Source organism: Saccopteryx leptura, chromosome 2 (assembly GCF_036850995.1).
Source record: "Saccopteryx leptura isolate mSacLep1 chromosome 2, mSacLep1_pri_phased_curated, whole genome shotgun sequence".
NCBI lineage: Eukaryota > Metazoa > Chordata > Mammalia > Chiroptera > Emballonuridae > Saccopteryx > Saccopteryx leptura.
Window position 1 is genome coordinate 324,445,965 of NC_089504.1, and position 16,906 is coordinate 324,462,870.

A 16,906-nucleotide genomic window follows, 5' to 3' on the forward strand; every position below is an offset into this window, starting at 1 on the left:
CCGGCTTGAACAAGAGGTCACTTGCTCAGATGGAACAGCCCCTGCATCCCCCAATCCCCGGTCAAGGCACATATAAGAAGCAATCAGTGAACAACTAAGGTGCTGCAACTATGTGTTGATGTTTCTCATCTCTCTCCCTTCCTATCTGTCCCTGTCTCTCTCTCTCTCTCTCTCTAAAACAAAACAAACAAAAACACCCTTAATACATTAGCGTAAATGACATTTTTACTTTTAGGGTAGAAAATGTTGTAATAGACACCATGTAGAGTCTCATTCCAGCTTATGTAGTCAATCTGCTGTAACCTGTGGTTTGGTGTAGGGCGTGAAGACAAGCTGGCCTTACTCACACATGTAACTGGAAGAGGATGGAGCATATTCAGATTCTGAGCCTTTGCAGATTCTGGGGATATTTTATCCTTAATATGACATTTAACAAGTTAGTTGCAATGGTATCTGAAACTCTATCAATTAACTTTTGTACTCTCCTATATTAAAATCCTTTTTCTTATTTACCCTTGGAATGAGTCTATCACCCAGACATAACTTTGTAATATCATAAAATTGGTCATTTGGAAAATACTGCAGTTTCCAAATGTCAATTTATTTTATCGTATGATATAAAAATATCACTCTAGTTAATATCACCATCTAGCTCATCTAAAACGTTTTTAAATATTAGAAACCTGTTAAGCAGACAGTGATGGATACATGTGAATAATAGATAATTTTCAAGTAAAGCCTGAAATTGTATCATTGGTAATAAATATGTCAGCTGTTTTCTTTGAAATGGCTGGCTTACTTTATTTATTTTTGAGAAAATGTCTGCCAATTACCCATGTCTGAATAAACAGTTTGTCAGTTGTTCTTTGAAGTTAAAACGGTGTTTCATGAAAACAGTCACCAGGTCAACTCACAGCCATCATACAAGTGCATTCCGTCAGGACATCTGTCATGCACTGTGATATACACAACATTAAAAAGAAGTACACAAGCAGCAAAATTTAATAAAATTAATTTATTAAATTTAAAAAAGTCTTAAAATTTTATAATGTAATAAATGTAATGATTTTTATTGTATCAAAGACATTAATTATCGCTTTTTTTAAAACATGTAAGTAGCATCAGCTGCAAGTATAGTTTGGTGGCACTACTTTTACTCTACTGAGGTTCCATCAGTATTCTTTACCATTGTTTCTATACCCACTGTACTAAATGCCAACATAGTATTCACAAAAGGTCAAAATAATGACTTTATATTATTATCAAAATACGTTGTGGCCCTGGCCGGTTAGCTCAGTGGTAGAGCGTCGGCCTGGTGTGCAGAGGTCCTGGGTTCGATTCCCGGCCAGGGCACACAGGAGAAGCGCCCATCTGCTTCTCCACCCCTCCCCCTCTCCTTCCTCTCTGTCTCTCTCTTCCCCTCCCACAGCTGAGGCTCCATTGGAGCAAAGATGGCCTGGGCGCTGGGGATGGCTCCTTGGCCTCTGCCCCAGGCGCTAGAGTGGCTCTGGTCGTGGCAGGGCGATGCCCCAGAGGGGCAGAGCATCGCCCCCCTGGTGGGTGTGCCGGGTGGATCCCGGTTGGGTGCATGCGGGAGTCTGACTGTCTCTCCCCGTTTCTAGCTTCAGGAAAAAAAAAAAAAAAAAAAAACGTTGTTATTTTGCCTGACATGTGGTGGCGCAGTGGATGGAGCATTAACCTGGAATGCTGAGGTTACTGGTTCGAAACCCCAAGCTTACCCAGTCAAGGAACATATGAGAAGCAGCCACTATGAGCTGTTGCTTCCCACTCCTTGCCCCCCCCCTTCTCTGTCTCTCTCCTCTCTCTAAAATCAATAAATAAAATCTAAAAAAAAAATATTTGCTCACAGACTGCTTAGAAGTGTGTTGGGGACTTCCAGAGGTCGATGGGCCACAGAATGGACCTCTGGTCTGTACATACACATGGGTATGGGAATGCCAAGAGCCTAGAATAGCCAAGATATGCATGAAAAGCAAAAGTGGAGACATTAAACTGTTAGATTTCAAACTTACAAAAAAGCTACAATAATTTAAAAAGTATGACAATAGTGTAAAAGCAAATATAAATCAATAGAATGGAATAGAGAATCCAGAAAAGAAATCTGATTATTTTTAAAAGGAATCAGTGAATTTCACTGGGAGGAAGGCATGGCCTTCGGATAAATAGTGCTGGAACAAGTGGATATCTGTATTGAAGAAAACCCTGGATCATGCCTCATATCATAAAAAAATGCATTTGAAAAGAATTGTAGACGTAAATGCAAAGGCCAAAACTATGCAATAACTAGAGAAAAGAAGCATCATTTCAAGACTGAAAGGGGAAAACATTTTGTGCAAAACATAAATAGAAAAATAGTGAAAAAAATTGGACTTCTGTTTCTCAAAAACACCAATAAGAAAGAGAAAAGGCAGTAAAATGAAAGAAAATGTTTTAACAATATCTGACAAAAGACCTGCATCCAGAATATTTAGAGAACTCCTAAAGTTTAATACAGACAACCTACCCAACTAAAATTGTGAAAAACTTCGTAAGTTCATTACAAAAGAAGCCATTCAAATGACCAGTAAGTATACAGGGTGAGGCGAAAGTACAATAGGTTTCCAGTAGTTTTTTATGGAAAATAATATAATAATTAATAAATAATATAAGAATAAACTGTGTTTTATGCACTCACAACTGGAAACCTACTCTTGCTCTACCTTGTATTCGAGGTTCTCAATATCAGTATTCATCAGAGAAAAGCAAATTAAAACCGCAGCTGATACTCCCTAGAATGGCTCACACATTGCTGTTAAGAGTGGAAACCAGGGGTAGTCAACCTTTTTATACCTACCGCCACTTTTGTATCTGTTAGTAGTGAAATTTTCTAACTGCCCACCGGTTCCACAGTAATGGTGATTTATAAAGTAGGGAAGTAACTTTACTTTATAAAATTTATAAAGCAGAGTTACAGGAAGTTAAAGCATATAATAATAATTACTTACCAAGTACTTTATGTTGGATTTTCGCTAAGTTTGGCAGAATAAATCTTTATGAAACAACTTACTATAGTTAAATCTATCTTTTTTATTTATACTTTGGTTGCTCTGCTACCGCCCACCATAAAAGCTGGAACGCCCACTAGTGGGTGGTAGGGACCAGGTTGACTACCACTGGTGGAAATGGTAGAGTCATTCTGGAATACTCTCTTGATAGTTCCTAATAAAGCTAAACACATGCCTACCATGTACAGAAAAGTTTAAAGCAGCTTTATTCATAATAAGCCCCAAACTGAAAATAACAAGATAATGGATATATAAACTGTGTTATATTCATACTACACTGCAATAAAAACAAATGAACTAGTGACACATGTAACACCCAGATGAGACTCTCAAGTATTAAGTTTAGGAAAAGGAACCAGACTCGAAAGAGTAGTTAGCGTGGTGCCATTTATATCAAGTTCAATATGTATAGACAAGGCTAATCTATGATGATAAAGTTGGGGTGGTAATCTCTAGGTTAAAGGTAGTATTGGCTGGGCCCTGGCCAGTTGGCTCAGCGGTAGAGCGTCGGCCTGGCGTGCAGGGGACCCGGGTTCGATTCCCGGCCAGGGCACATGGGAGAAGCGCCCATTTGCTTCTCCACCCCCACCCCCTCCTTCCTTTCTGTCTCTCTCTTCCCCTCCCACAGCGGAGGCTCCATTGGAGCAAGGATGGCCTGGGCGCTGGGGATGGCTCCTTGGCCTCTGCCCCAGGCGCTAGAGAGCGACGCCCTGGAGGGGCAGAGCATCTCCCCCTGGTGGGCAGAGCGTCGCCCCTGGTGGGCGTGCCGGGTGGATCCCGGTCGGGCGCGCATGCAGGAGTCTGTCTGACTGTCTCTCCCCGTTTCCAGCTTCAGAAAAATACAAAAAAAAAAAAAAAAAAAAAAAAAAAAGGTAGTATTGGCTGGAAGGGGCATAAGGGAACTTTCTAAAATGATAATGATATTCTAATTTGATCTCAGTGGTGATTACATGGGTATAAAAATTCAAGCTGTATGATTAAGATAACGTGCATGTTTGTTATGTGTAAATTATATCCTAATTTTAAAAAATTCTTCAAAGGTGATCCAAAGTACACACATCAATTTATAAAGCTTGGAAGGGCATTTGGAAATAACCTCCTTTAATTCCCTTATTTTATGGATAAAAGCCTTGGGTTTTGAAGCAATATGCCAAACAGGTAGGTATAGGCAGAGCTGAGACGAGAACCAATGATTCAAAAGTTACGAGTCACTATTCTTTCCACAACACTTAACTTCCAAAACAAGACTTTTCCCAGGAACAATTATTTTCACTTTGATTATTTGCTTTAGCTTTTCTCTGACAGTTTTCAACAATATCCAGGGGAATATCATGAGCTCTGGTTCCGACTAGCTGCCCGGGTGAGGTCCCAGGCTGCCGCTTAATTGCTCACTGGGCTTCCATATTCAATGGAGAGAGGCTCTTTTGTTTGTTTCTACGTTTATAGATGACACCTATAAGCCTAAGCCTCTCAGGCTCTTGGACACAATTTAAAATAGTGTGGCACTAACAGTTTGACACTAATGTCACTAAGACAAATGGAATTCCCGGTTCAGACTTAAACAAATTCTAATACTGCCCCCAATATTGTCCCTCTGCCACCACAGTCTCAGGCAACAGACTACATAAACAGTCCAGCCTTGTATTAAAGATATAGTCACAAAGGTTCAGAAAAGAAAAGTTGGGTCTTTTAGCCAAAAAGTCCCATGTAAATAAGTGGTGCTGTGGTATATCAACAGTAGGGAGAATTCCATCAGTTTCATCTGAAAATGCTTAGTAAAGACTTAAAGTCGTGACAAGGACTTGGTGCTTGCAAGAGAGAAAGCAAAGGCAAGGTTTTCGTTGACACAAAGATTTATTCAAAGAAGCAATGTGTCACCAGAAAATACTTTCCCAACCGCTTCTTCTACTTCTGTTTACAGTTTCTTCATCTTCAAGTGGGGCAATCATTTGTTGCTTAATTGTGCTGAGCTAAATTTTTCCACATTGTTAAACTTGAATTTCATCTTCTAACATCCTATAAATATTAGAAAGAAGAAGGAGAGGAATATTTAAATCAGGAGAGAGAGGTGCTGACATTATCCTGATGGGCAAATCAGGTCTTTTGCCTATCTTCTTAATATCTAAAACTTATTTTTCATTTGATACAGACAGTAGGAGTTCTATTAGATAAGAATTGAAATAATGCATAAATTTCCTCATTCATAAAAAGCCAATCTTAATATCTGAGTTTGAATATTTACTGTTTCAGGTATAAATACTGTCAAAGTAAAATGTCTGACCTCGTTTCCCCTTCTGAGGGGCTATTCACAGGTCAGGACTAAGCCTTCTTTTAATTTCACTCTCATCCATAATCCTCTTACTGATCCCACAAAGGCTTTGAATACACATGTAACAAGAATGCTTGCAGTTTTCGACACCTTATAATCACAAAAACTACCTGGAACTCTATTAATGAAAATCACGTCATATATTCAAAGAAATATTTCAGTATTTCTAAAAAATGTTGTGTCCTTTGTATCTAGAAATTATTTTAAGCAATAATTCAAACAAATCCCTGAGAAAAAAAGGTGAAACCAAGTTTTGCGAAGGAAACCATAATTTTATTTTCGGATGCAGAAGAATAGATACACAGTTAAACGTTACTTGTCAAAGGTTTCAGCAAAAGTTCAAGCCCATGATTATAATGTCATGGCTTCTGTCACTCAACTTCAGTTTTAAAATCACAGAGCTAAGTGGCCTCCTCATGGCAGACTGAATGAATAGTGTCTCTTAAAAATCTCTTTGTGTCTTACCCCCAGCATCTCTTGTGTCCCTGATGGCTTTAAGATACAGTGACTAAGTCTGTCTGCCTCGGATTGGAATGGCAACTAGATTCAGGGAGATGTAATCATTAGAAATATTCTTCTTGGAGTGCATTAGTACAAGCTCTGTAAGGCAAAGCATACCTCTATAAGAATTTCCTGTCAGCAGATATTTGACTGCTTAAATAATCTCCTTGTTGCCTGCCATATCATACTTCTCTAATATGTGTTATTTGTTTTTTTTTAAAGCTCTGATGCACTGAATATCAGAAATATAAAGCAGAAAACAATAACTATTCTAAAATCAATCAAATCAAACCCGTTTGGATTTTTTAGTTTCAGTAAACAAACTATTTTGATCCTGAGAAAAACTGGGTGCTGAAAAATTGTCTCCTGAATTAATTTTATAGACATTTTTAGATTACTTCAATTGTACAACAAAAGTAATATTTCTCTTGAGTCAAGAACAACAAATACCAGGTCTACAACATTGTCCCTCTTTATAGAAATGCTTGATGTAACAGGAAATACCTTATGTAACAAAGCCTGTTCTAAAAAATAAGAACTTATCAATTGTCCCAATTTTGTTTCTACTACTGTCACCTTCCTCAGGAAAGTACACAAACGCTGCTCCCACGATGTCTAATAACACTTTTCTCTATAAAATGCTCACTTAGTAGAGTTTGACAAAGATGTCTGCTCTTCATATAAGTTTTTAAATTTCTGTTGCTTAGAGGTCATTGGTAAATATCAATTTCCACAGTAAACTACACACCACGGCAAACTTCAGATAAATCATATCTTTCTAGGTTTCCTTTGTGGGTGACTCAAAAGCAACTACAGTTATTATTAAGTAATCCAATGGGCACAGCCTTGAAGGTCTGGAACAAGAATAACAGTTATCAATGTGAGAAGCAAAAGTAAACAGGGCACAGACAACTATCTTTTTTCTCATCAGGGGTCCTACACCTTTATTAAAAGATAGACACCTGTTGTGAAGGACAAATAATAATAAGAAACTGTTAGTTACCTAACTAAAAGGAATGTACAGAGGAAAAAAAAAAGTTAAGTAATCTATACAGTGCTTTGTCTAGAAATACTGTCTAGAATTCAGAGACACTGATGTTAATTAGCTGGACACTGGAAAAATAGAGCAATTCCTTCAAATCCCATTTGTTCTAGGTAGCTTGTGTATAACAGTAAAATCCTATAAAGTTCATTTCGAGAGTAGTCTTCTTCTTAGTCGAAAAGGGAGCATCTCACAATTATCTAAATTCAAATTCTTAGGTAGGGTGGTGTTGTTTGAATCACCAAGATCAGATGAAAGATGTTATGGGAAGAACACCTACTCAGTTATAAATCTGCTGAGTCTAAAATACACATATTTACAGAGAGACAATGAAAAGCTGGCTCAGAGGTATTTAAAGGCATAGAGTTCATGTCATGCCTAAGCTGCCTAAGTTAACTTAAAAACATGTATTTTAGATATACTAGATGACCAAGGAATTGGGAAAAAAAGGTTTCTTAGCAAAAGTGGCACAACCCTACTGATCTCTTTTAGTTTAAACAGCATAACATTATCAGATTAATACATAGATACCTAAAATATCACATGCAGAACCAAGGTTTAAGTAAAATATTTTCACTTTGAAAAATGTTACAATTATTAAGACTGAATCATATCACAATAATGTTTATGTTCTATGTCTCTGGAAAGTGATTATATGAAAAATAATTATATCACCACTATTTGAGACAGAAAGAGCAAGAGCCGTCACTAAAATAGAGGGATAGCCTAGACTGGGTAGCTCTGTTGGTTTCTGTGTCATCCAATGCGCTAAGGTTGTGGGTTCAATCCCCAGTCAGGGCATATACAAGAGTCAACCAATGAATGCATAAAAAAGGGGAACAATAAATCGATGATTTTCTCTCTCTCCCCCCCTCTCAAGTCAATAAAATAAAGGAAAAAAAATAAGAGTGATAGCTAGGAAATGTGCCACTGGAACAGTTAAAACAATAATATATTCGTTGAACAAATTGCTTGAAGGTAATATAAAGCAAGGAAGCCCCATTAGAGGAGGTACCACACTGGTTATATCTCTAGGCCAGGGGTCCCCAAACTTTTTACACAGGGGGCCAGTTCACTGTCCCTCAGACCGTTGAAGGGCCGGACTATAAAAAAAAATTATGAACAAATCCCTATGCACACTGCATATATCTTATTTTAAAGTAAAAAACAAAATGGGAACAAATACAATATTTAAAATAAAGAACAAGTAAATTTAAATCAACAAACTGACCAGTATTTCAATGGGAACTATGGGTCTGCTTTTGGCTAATGAGATGGTCAATGTGCTCCTCTCAATGACCACCAATGAAAGAGGTGCCCCTTCTAGAAGTGCGGAGGTGGCCAGATAAATGGCCTCAGGGGGCCACATGTGGCCCGCGGGCCGTAGTTTGGGGACCCCTACTCTAAGCAAAGGTAATCAAATCTCCAGATAAGCATATTCATAATATGCAGCTGATTCCAGTGAATAGGTCATAATCAGAGAAGTACTTCCTGGTTTGGGACCAATGACAAAAACTTATTAGACTCTTTTTAACAGAAGAATCTAAATGAGAATTTTCCCATATACTTTCTCTAAAGAATCCAAACCATTTAGCCTCTACCATGTTAAATATCAATAGAAAAGTCTGTTATATCAAGTGGTACTATCAGATAAAAGTAAAGTTTCCCCAGCAAAACATTATTCACTCACTTGAAAAAATGTGGAACAAAATGGATGCCAACCATTTGAGAGGTAGAGAATTATTCCTAAAAGTCCAATTCCTCACGTATGGGGTTTTGTTAGCTCAAAGTCAGAGAAAGCAGCACACACATTTCATTGCTCTGGCTGTCTTCCAGAAAGACACTATGGCTTTCTGGAATGAAAAGAGTCCTAAGAAAAGTAACAACAGAGTAGTCACCAAAAAGTCCTTTCTCTTCTCAAAAGATTAGTACTTTCAGGCAGGAGCTCAGAGATGCAGAACAACACCCTACAAACTCCTACAGTGTGTCTTCGATCCAAATGTAAGTAAGTCAAGGTTAAAGATCTAATTCTTTACTGAAACATCAACTTTAACACGTCTTGCAACAGTTTAACAAAACCATGGTTCTAATGGTTCACTGAAGTTCCTTTTGGTGGCATGAGATAACTTTTCAAAGAGCTAAAACAAACTTAGTGCTACATGATAAATATGGAGTATTTTTGTACCTCACACTATAGCACTGAATATGGCAACTTTTAGTAACATACATATTAACTTGACTCTAAAACATTAATAACTGTAATCTTGAATAAAATACTTCAGGTTAAAATACATCATTTCCAGGATTCACAATTGTAAGTGATAATACCAGATGAGCAGGATCTGTTAGCATTCTCATACTGACACTTCCAACAAGAGTTATTGTTCTAAGTCATTGACTCAACAATCTCATTCAATGCAGGGAAGCAAGGATAGAGAGACGCATTACTATGCTTGTTTTCAGGAGACAGTAGTGCTTGCCAACTTAAATTGGAGAAGAACTATGAATCCTCTAAAGTAAGCGTCTACATTAAATATGGAGCTACCATGTGGACAGCTCAATCAGATACAAGGTGCAATCCACAGACACACAGAAAAAATAGAAAGCAAAGGAAACGTGCAAAAGCCATTAGCTTTCAAACTTTAAAATCCATCCAGAGACAGAATCAGAAACAGAAGCTTTGCTCTTTGAAGAGTGACCTTCACAAATCAGTTTTGTGTTTGTTTCCATTTTCTTTCACAGTTTAAGCCTCAATCAAATCAGCAGTCTCTGGGGATTTTAAAATTGCCGTAGATTAAAATCCTCTCTGACTCAACGGTTTTACTATGCCAACTATTTAATAGTTCTACTTGTAAGAGACATTTTTGATGAAACTCTGCTGTATGATATCTTCAGATGCTCCACAGCTGCACCATCATATAAAGCATCACTGTCCTTATTTCCTTTATCAGTCCATTTAGAGATGAGGAAATTATTATAAACAGTTTCATATTTGGCAGGAATGGCGGAAAAACAGTTTTACAATACTAATGTAGCAACTATCACCTAACAAAGACAGACACCTACTTTCAGGTACTAATGATACATATTCATGGCTTGGTTCCAAGGATAGGTAGTTAATAACTGTGATAGATAGACTAGAGTTAAGTTAATGAATTTCTAAACTTTATGCTTTCAATAATAAAACCATTTAAGCCTTAGCATTTGGACTCTCTCCTTCCACAGATCAGGCATGCTGATACTCAACAGGTTGAGTAAATTGAATCCATATATTGTATTTACGTTCTCTGTCAAGGTTGCTTCTCCACATTTGAGAGATCAAAGGCAAAGCAGTCATCAACCCTGTAGCCTTCAATACTGTGTTCATTACATTTAATCAAGTGCCAACTCCACCGCATCATTCACCAACCTTAACAATATTTAAATGCATGGCATTGTTAAGCAACAAATGTAGGCATAGTATTGTTTAAAAACACACAAACACACACATATTGAGGCACCCAAACACAACCTAAAACAAAACTAAACAAAGAGAGAGAGAGAGAGAGGGGGGGGGGGGAAATATCAAGGAAAAAAATTATCATTCTTTACTTTGTGCAAGAAAAGAAATTAAAAATGCACAGAACTACCCAATGAACATTCTGGAGGTGGTTTTCTACCTGAGGCAGCATCAATCACGGTGGAAATCCCCCTTCGATCCGAGACCGGACGGGATGACCCTGGCATGCTGACTGGGTCAGAGCGGACCGGCTGGATCCTGCAATGCAATTTAATTTAATTCACATATGTTACTGGCATCAAAACTGTCGCTTGCTAAAACAGACCTTAAATCAGGAATGCTGGAATAGCCCAATCCATTAAAGAACCATTCATTCTAAAACAAGACAAACAGGAGAGCCGCACTCCCTAATTCTTGCACAAGGCTAAAGTATAGCAAACATTTTCTACATTCTGGACCCCCTCTTCTCTTTGTACATTATTTAATAGATTTTAAGTAAGGGATTTAAAAATTGACATTAATTAAAAAAAAATAAAGTAGAATGGGAGAGGAAACAAAATGCCTTATACTGAGACCACTGGTTTTGCAAGCAACAAATGTGAACAGTTCTGAGAATCCCTTACTTAATTCACAAATAGTGCAATAGCTAGCAATGCCTTCTATAAAAGGCAGCAATATGAGATACACAAATTTAGTAACTCCCTTAAATTCTCAATAAAAGTTAGAATCAATTAGAATCTCAGAAGAACTGCAACTTACTACATACAATTTCAAATTGTTTATGAATGGTAAGTCCATAAATACCACGGGTCTATTTCTAGCTGCATTATATTAATATTATGGACACAAAAATATCTGTATGACTAAGAGATCTGAGCATACCAAACAATTTAGGAGAATAAAACTTGTTATAACAACATACACATGCATTTTGGTAATTTGTTTATTCAGTAAATATTTGCTGAATATTAATCATGTATCCCAAGTATTCTAGGAACAAGCAGAAATAAAACATGAAATACAAAGTCTATGTGTAGATATATGGTGCAGCACAGGAATATTCACGAATGATGCAAAAGAAAACGAAGCTCAGAGTGAGGAAGTAGAGGAATGAATGAATGGTCCAGATCAGATAGAGAAGATTTTGGGGAGATGTAACAGGAATTGCATCTGGATACAGTAATAAGAAGAATCTGTATGTAGAGGAACAAGAAGTGCCCTTTAAGCACAGAACTAGAACAAGCAAACCCTTGGATCTGTGACTGAGCATGATACATGCAGAGTGCCATGAGGAGCATAACTTGATAAGCACCAGAGGGCAGATGGCAGACTTCTGAAATGTCTAGTGTGGACCGCAGAAAGAGTGGTGACTGAAAACACAGTTTAAATATATGTGCATTTGTTATATGAAAGAAAGAAATGGGAAGGAGATGAAGGAGAATCCATCTGATCTAGTACTAGAAGTTGGAAATGTTGATTGATAAAAAACACTGAACACTGCTCTAGTGGTCAATATGGTTTATGACCCAATATTCGTTAACGCAGCTGATTTTTCTAAATTGGTCATGGTAACCCCATCAGCTCATGGGAGAGACTGGTTAGCTCTGTGATGGGAAGGCTTAAGAAAATTTAAGAAAAGAGAAACAATTTACATATTTGAAAATTCTGCAAAAGATATTTTCTGGTTTTTAAGAAAAACAAGAAGCTAGCCTGTTAGATATGGTCAGTGAGACAAAGTAAAGACCCCTCCTGGTCTAAACAACTTAGGTGGGCTGATAAGTTTCCCATTTTAAATTCAATTTATTGTGGAGTTTCTAAATAATCCAGAGTTGTGAATGAGGGGTGAATGGTGCTATAGATAAAACTAGACTGGCCAATGGTGTGTTGAAGGTGGGTGATAGACACATGGGTTTATTACATTATTCTCTTTGACTTTACATATGTTTATACGCTTGAAATTTTTTCATACTAAAAAAAGAACAAAAATAAAAACGAATTGGCAGAGGTGATGGAAGTGTTCGGGAATTAAACATTGGGGTTTTTCACTGATACGTAAAGACACATGTAGCCCCATGTTCATTGCAGCATTGTTCACAGTGGCCAAGACATAGAAACAACCAAAAAGCCCTTCAATAGAAGACTGGATAAAGAAGATGTGGCACATATACACTATGGAATACTACTCAACCATAAGAAATGATAACATCGGATCATTTATAACAAAATGGTGGGATTTTGATAACATTATACGGAGTGAAATACATTGGTGGGACATAAAAACGAGACTAAGAGACATGGACAAGAGTGTGGTGGTTACGGGGGGGAGGGGAGTGCGGGAGGGAAGGAGGGAGAGGGGAAGGGGGAGGGGGAGGGGCACAAAGAAAACTAGATAGAGGGTGACGGAGGACAATCTGACTTTGGGTGATGGGTATGCAACATAATTAAATGACAAGAAAACCTGGACATGTTTTCTTTGAATATATGTACCTGATTTATTGATCACACCCCATTAACATTAATAAAAATTTATTTATAAAAAAACAAAACAAAACATGGGGTTTTTGAATATGCTAAAAACCACTGAATTTTATGTTTGTTTGATTTTTGTTTATTTTTTGTGACTTTTTATTTATTTTTTATTAAATTTATTAGGGTAACATTGGTTAATAAAATCACATAGGTCTCAGGTGTACAATTCTATAATACATCATTTGTATATTGTATAGCCTATTCACCACCCCAAGCAAACTTAATGTTCTGTAAATTATCTAACACAAACAGGGTTTGAGGATATAATGTATAACCTGGTAACTATAGTTGATAATACTGTATTGTATAATTGGAATATGCTAAGAGTAGATATTAAACATTCTTACACACACACACACATATATGCTGATGGTTGTATTGATTCATATCCACAAAATGCCAGTTTATAAAAACATAAAATAATAAAATAAAATATAACTAATGTCTCAGCTAACCTTCAGTGCAAAACTAGACTTTGTATCTCAGCTTATTTTATGCTATCTCTCAAGTTTAATAAGTATTTCATTAACCTTTTTTACATTAAGGAGCTACTTCAAGGGTAAGCCATGTCTTATGGATATGACAGTCAAGGCTGTACCTGCCTGCTTCCCATTTTGGTTAGGATACAGTAGGGCAGACTAACACAGCCCCACATAATTCTTAGCAATAACTCATGGGGTAAAGGACAGGGTCCTGGGTCTGTTGAATAAAAACAAACAAACAAAAAGAAAACTAAACAAAGTTTTACAATTTAAAGAAAAAAAGTAAGGCCAGCAGGCACAGTGCCACTGTACATAAGCCTCAGGAAACGTAGAAGAAACAGAGGTAAGGTGCTGGGATACAGTGACAGTAACAGGAATGATGAGAATATAAACAGCTGGATTTCTAACTGGATGCTGGGCTGGAAATAAAACTAAACGGACATTTAAAATTAATATAATGTGAAACAATTCTGAATTTCCCATCCACACTGTGTTCTAATGCAGGGATAAGGTCTTAATTAAATGCTCAAATTTTAGGTTGACAACCTTTGCTGGTCTCAGCTCGCCTGAATCCAGGCGTTTTTAAAATAAATTTTCTTTTTGAAACACACACACAAAATAAAATAAAAATAAATAAATGCTCAAATTTTAAAATATAACTTACAAGTGCAATAGAAAGAAATGTATAAGCCTGCATGCAACCCAACAGGAAAGTTTCTACAGTTTATGTGTGTCCAATAAACAAGACAATATTCTATTCAAACATAGATAATTCAAAGTCATTTAGATAACAAACTGGGAGCTCTTGAGTGCAGGAGAAAGGAAAGCCCCTCAGGAAAATTCTAGAATCATTTTAGGAAAGTGGCATTGTCTGAAGAAGTAAATTAGAGAGCTCTCAGATGAATGACTGTGCCCAAAGGAAAGAGGAAATAAGGAAGCGGGAGGAGGTGTCACAAAACAAAGGAACAGAGCCGGGGCTGCTAAAAAAAAAGGGGGACAGGGTTTGATAGCAGCATGTAAGTCATCAGAAAAAAAGAAATAGGGTCTTGTGAGAAGTGCAGCAAGAGAATAAACACAGTCTTATGGGCCATCTATTTCAAATGCCTCAGTATTATCATCTAAGTACCTGCATGTCATAAACATGAATGACTATGCACTGACTCACTAAGCTGAGGACTAACGCATCTTGAACTTTCTGAAAATGAATTCACTATCTCAGCTAGACCGTATTTTACAATTGGTACCAGTGAAAATTGGTCTAATGCCCACTATATTGTCAACTGTTGCCTGACATCTTAGGAAGTTTTTAGAAAGCAGGAAGAAAATATGCTAGAGAGAAAAAAAACCCAAAAAACCATAGATCAGGTGGTGGCACAGTGGATAGAGCATCAGACTGGGACATGGAGCATCCAGGTTCGAAACCCCAAGGTTGCCAGCTTGAGCGCAGGCTCATCTGGTTTGAGCAAGGCTCACCAGCTTGAGCCCAAAGTTGCTGGCTTGAGCAAGGGGTTACTCGGTCTGCTGTGCTCCCCCCAAGGCAAATATGAGAAAGCAATCAATGAACAACTAAGGTGTCGCAAAGAAGAATTGAAGCTTATCTTTCCCCCTTCCTGTCTGTTTGTCCCTATCTGTCCCTCTCTGTCTGTCACCAAAAAAAAAAAAAAAAAAAAAGCATAATGTATGGAAGAAAATGATGTAAAGCAAACTAAAAAACCCCCAAAATACCAAAAAAAAAACAAACCCCAAAAAACAAAACACAACAAAACCTAAAACACAAAAAAAGGTATTAGGACGACATATTCAATTATATGAATTTATGAATTCTTTTTTAATTTAAAATAACTTCCCCATAGATTCGAGAGAGAGAGCAAGAGAGGGAAACATTAAGTCAGTGTTCCACTTAGTTGTGCATTCACTGGTTGCTCCTCATGTGTGCTCTGACTGGGATGGAACTCGTGACCTTGGCACACCAGGATGACGCTCTAGTCCCTGAACCACCTGAATTATTTTTAAAGAGGAAACCTTTAGGCCTAACCACACCTCTGCAATAGCTTTTGCTTTATAATAAAGATTAATGATCAATGTTGACCAAGAAGTAGCTAAAAACGTATTTCCAACATCTAATTTCAATATATTTCTTCACAATTTTTAAAAAATTCAAGAAAAAATTCAAAGGGCTATTTTAGATTTAAATAAAGATACATTATAGAACTTTAAAAAAAAATAGAAGACAAGGAAAGGGAGATGATATTGCATTTGACTGAGCCCTTCATTGTCAGTTTCCCCCAATGTGGCACATGCTGGTGTAAAAATTAAACTGCAAAGCAAACCTGAAAACTGAAGAAGTCAAAAATTTTTCAGCTGTATTAAAAAACAACAACTAATAACAAAAAGCATACCTTGTAAACTTTGTATTATAATTCTTACAAGTGGGGATCAAAAAATATATATGATGTATAAAACATATATAGATGACAAACTATAACTGAATTAATGTCAACACTTTCTCATCCAAAACCATTTTAAAGCCTGGAATTAGACATTGGCAGGATTAGGACAGATGTAGTTCAGTTGAAAGATGAAACATCAGAAAGATCAGGAAAGGAGGGTATCATCCGACTTGAGTTAGAAAGATGAGGGAGGCAACACAAAGTGAGATGGCTTTAAAAAGTGTAATGACCATTTAAATGTTTGGAAATATAATCTGAAACACAAATGCTTACTGTATACAATGAGGTCGCACATAAGATCTCCAGCGATAATAAGGAATCACAGAATACAGTGCAGTATTCTGCAACATGACACTGTGCCCAAGAGGAAAATGTAAATATTGCCTACGATGATCATTACAAATGAATATATTAATGCAGTCAAATGACTCCCCTACTTCCTATTTCTTACCTGAGACTGTTGAGATCAAGGTCATCTGTATCAAAATCCAAAAGGGGCTGTGGAGTATCACTTGGACCATGAGACTGCAACACAGATGAACTGGATGATATGACTGTGGTTTGACCTGAGGGATGGATGGTTTTGAACTGGAACTGTGGACCCATCCACAGACGCCTGTGGGGACCAGTGTGTGTAACAATCTCTACCTGAAACACATTAGGATTAAATGTGTTATAACCCTTGGGAGCCTTTCATAACCCCCCATCCTGTCTCTGAACACAAACACATTCTCAAAGAAGCCCATTTGAACCAAGTGAAAGAGGAACAGGGCACCCACAGTCCAAAAGGCATTATAAAAAACAGCCTAAACAGACATTCACTCTGTCCCTCTACAGATTTTCACAAACATAAAAAAAAAAAATTTCATTTTGTGGGTGTATGTATATGTGTGTGTATGTATTATGCACACACATAAACATGTATGTAAATACACACACATAAAACCCACACATACACAAAACAAAAATCACATGAGAATAAAAGGACCAGCTGCCTGACTCGTATAAC

General features: G+C 37.2%; 1 protein-coding gene across 6 annotated transcripts in view; it reads right to left on the reverse strand.

Annotated features, from left to right (window-relative positions):
• The window catches only part of BCAS3 (BCAS3 microtubule associated cell migration factor), a 614,901-nt gene that overhangs the window by 286,803 nt on the left and 311,192 nt on the right, over nucleotides 1-16,906 (reverse strand). For 5 of the 6 annotated variants that reach the window (XM_066363166.1, XM_066363167.1, XM_066363164.1 and 2 more), the window contains 2 exons: nucleotides 16,349-16,545; nucleotides 10,597-10,694 (listed from right to left, as the gene is read on the reverse strand). In XM_066363166.1, coding sequence (XP_066219263.1) covers nucleotides 10,597-10,694; nucleotides 16,349-16,545 — 295 coding nt within the window. Of the gene's footprint in view, nucleotides 1-4,910; nucleotides 5,082-10,596; nucleotides 10,695-16,348; nucleotides 16,546-16,906 lie in introns of those variants that run through there. The other variant, XM_066363169.1, reaches the window with a different exon arrangement.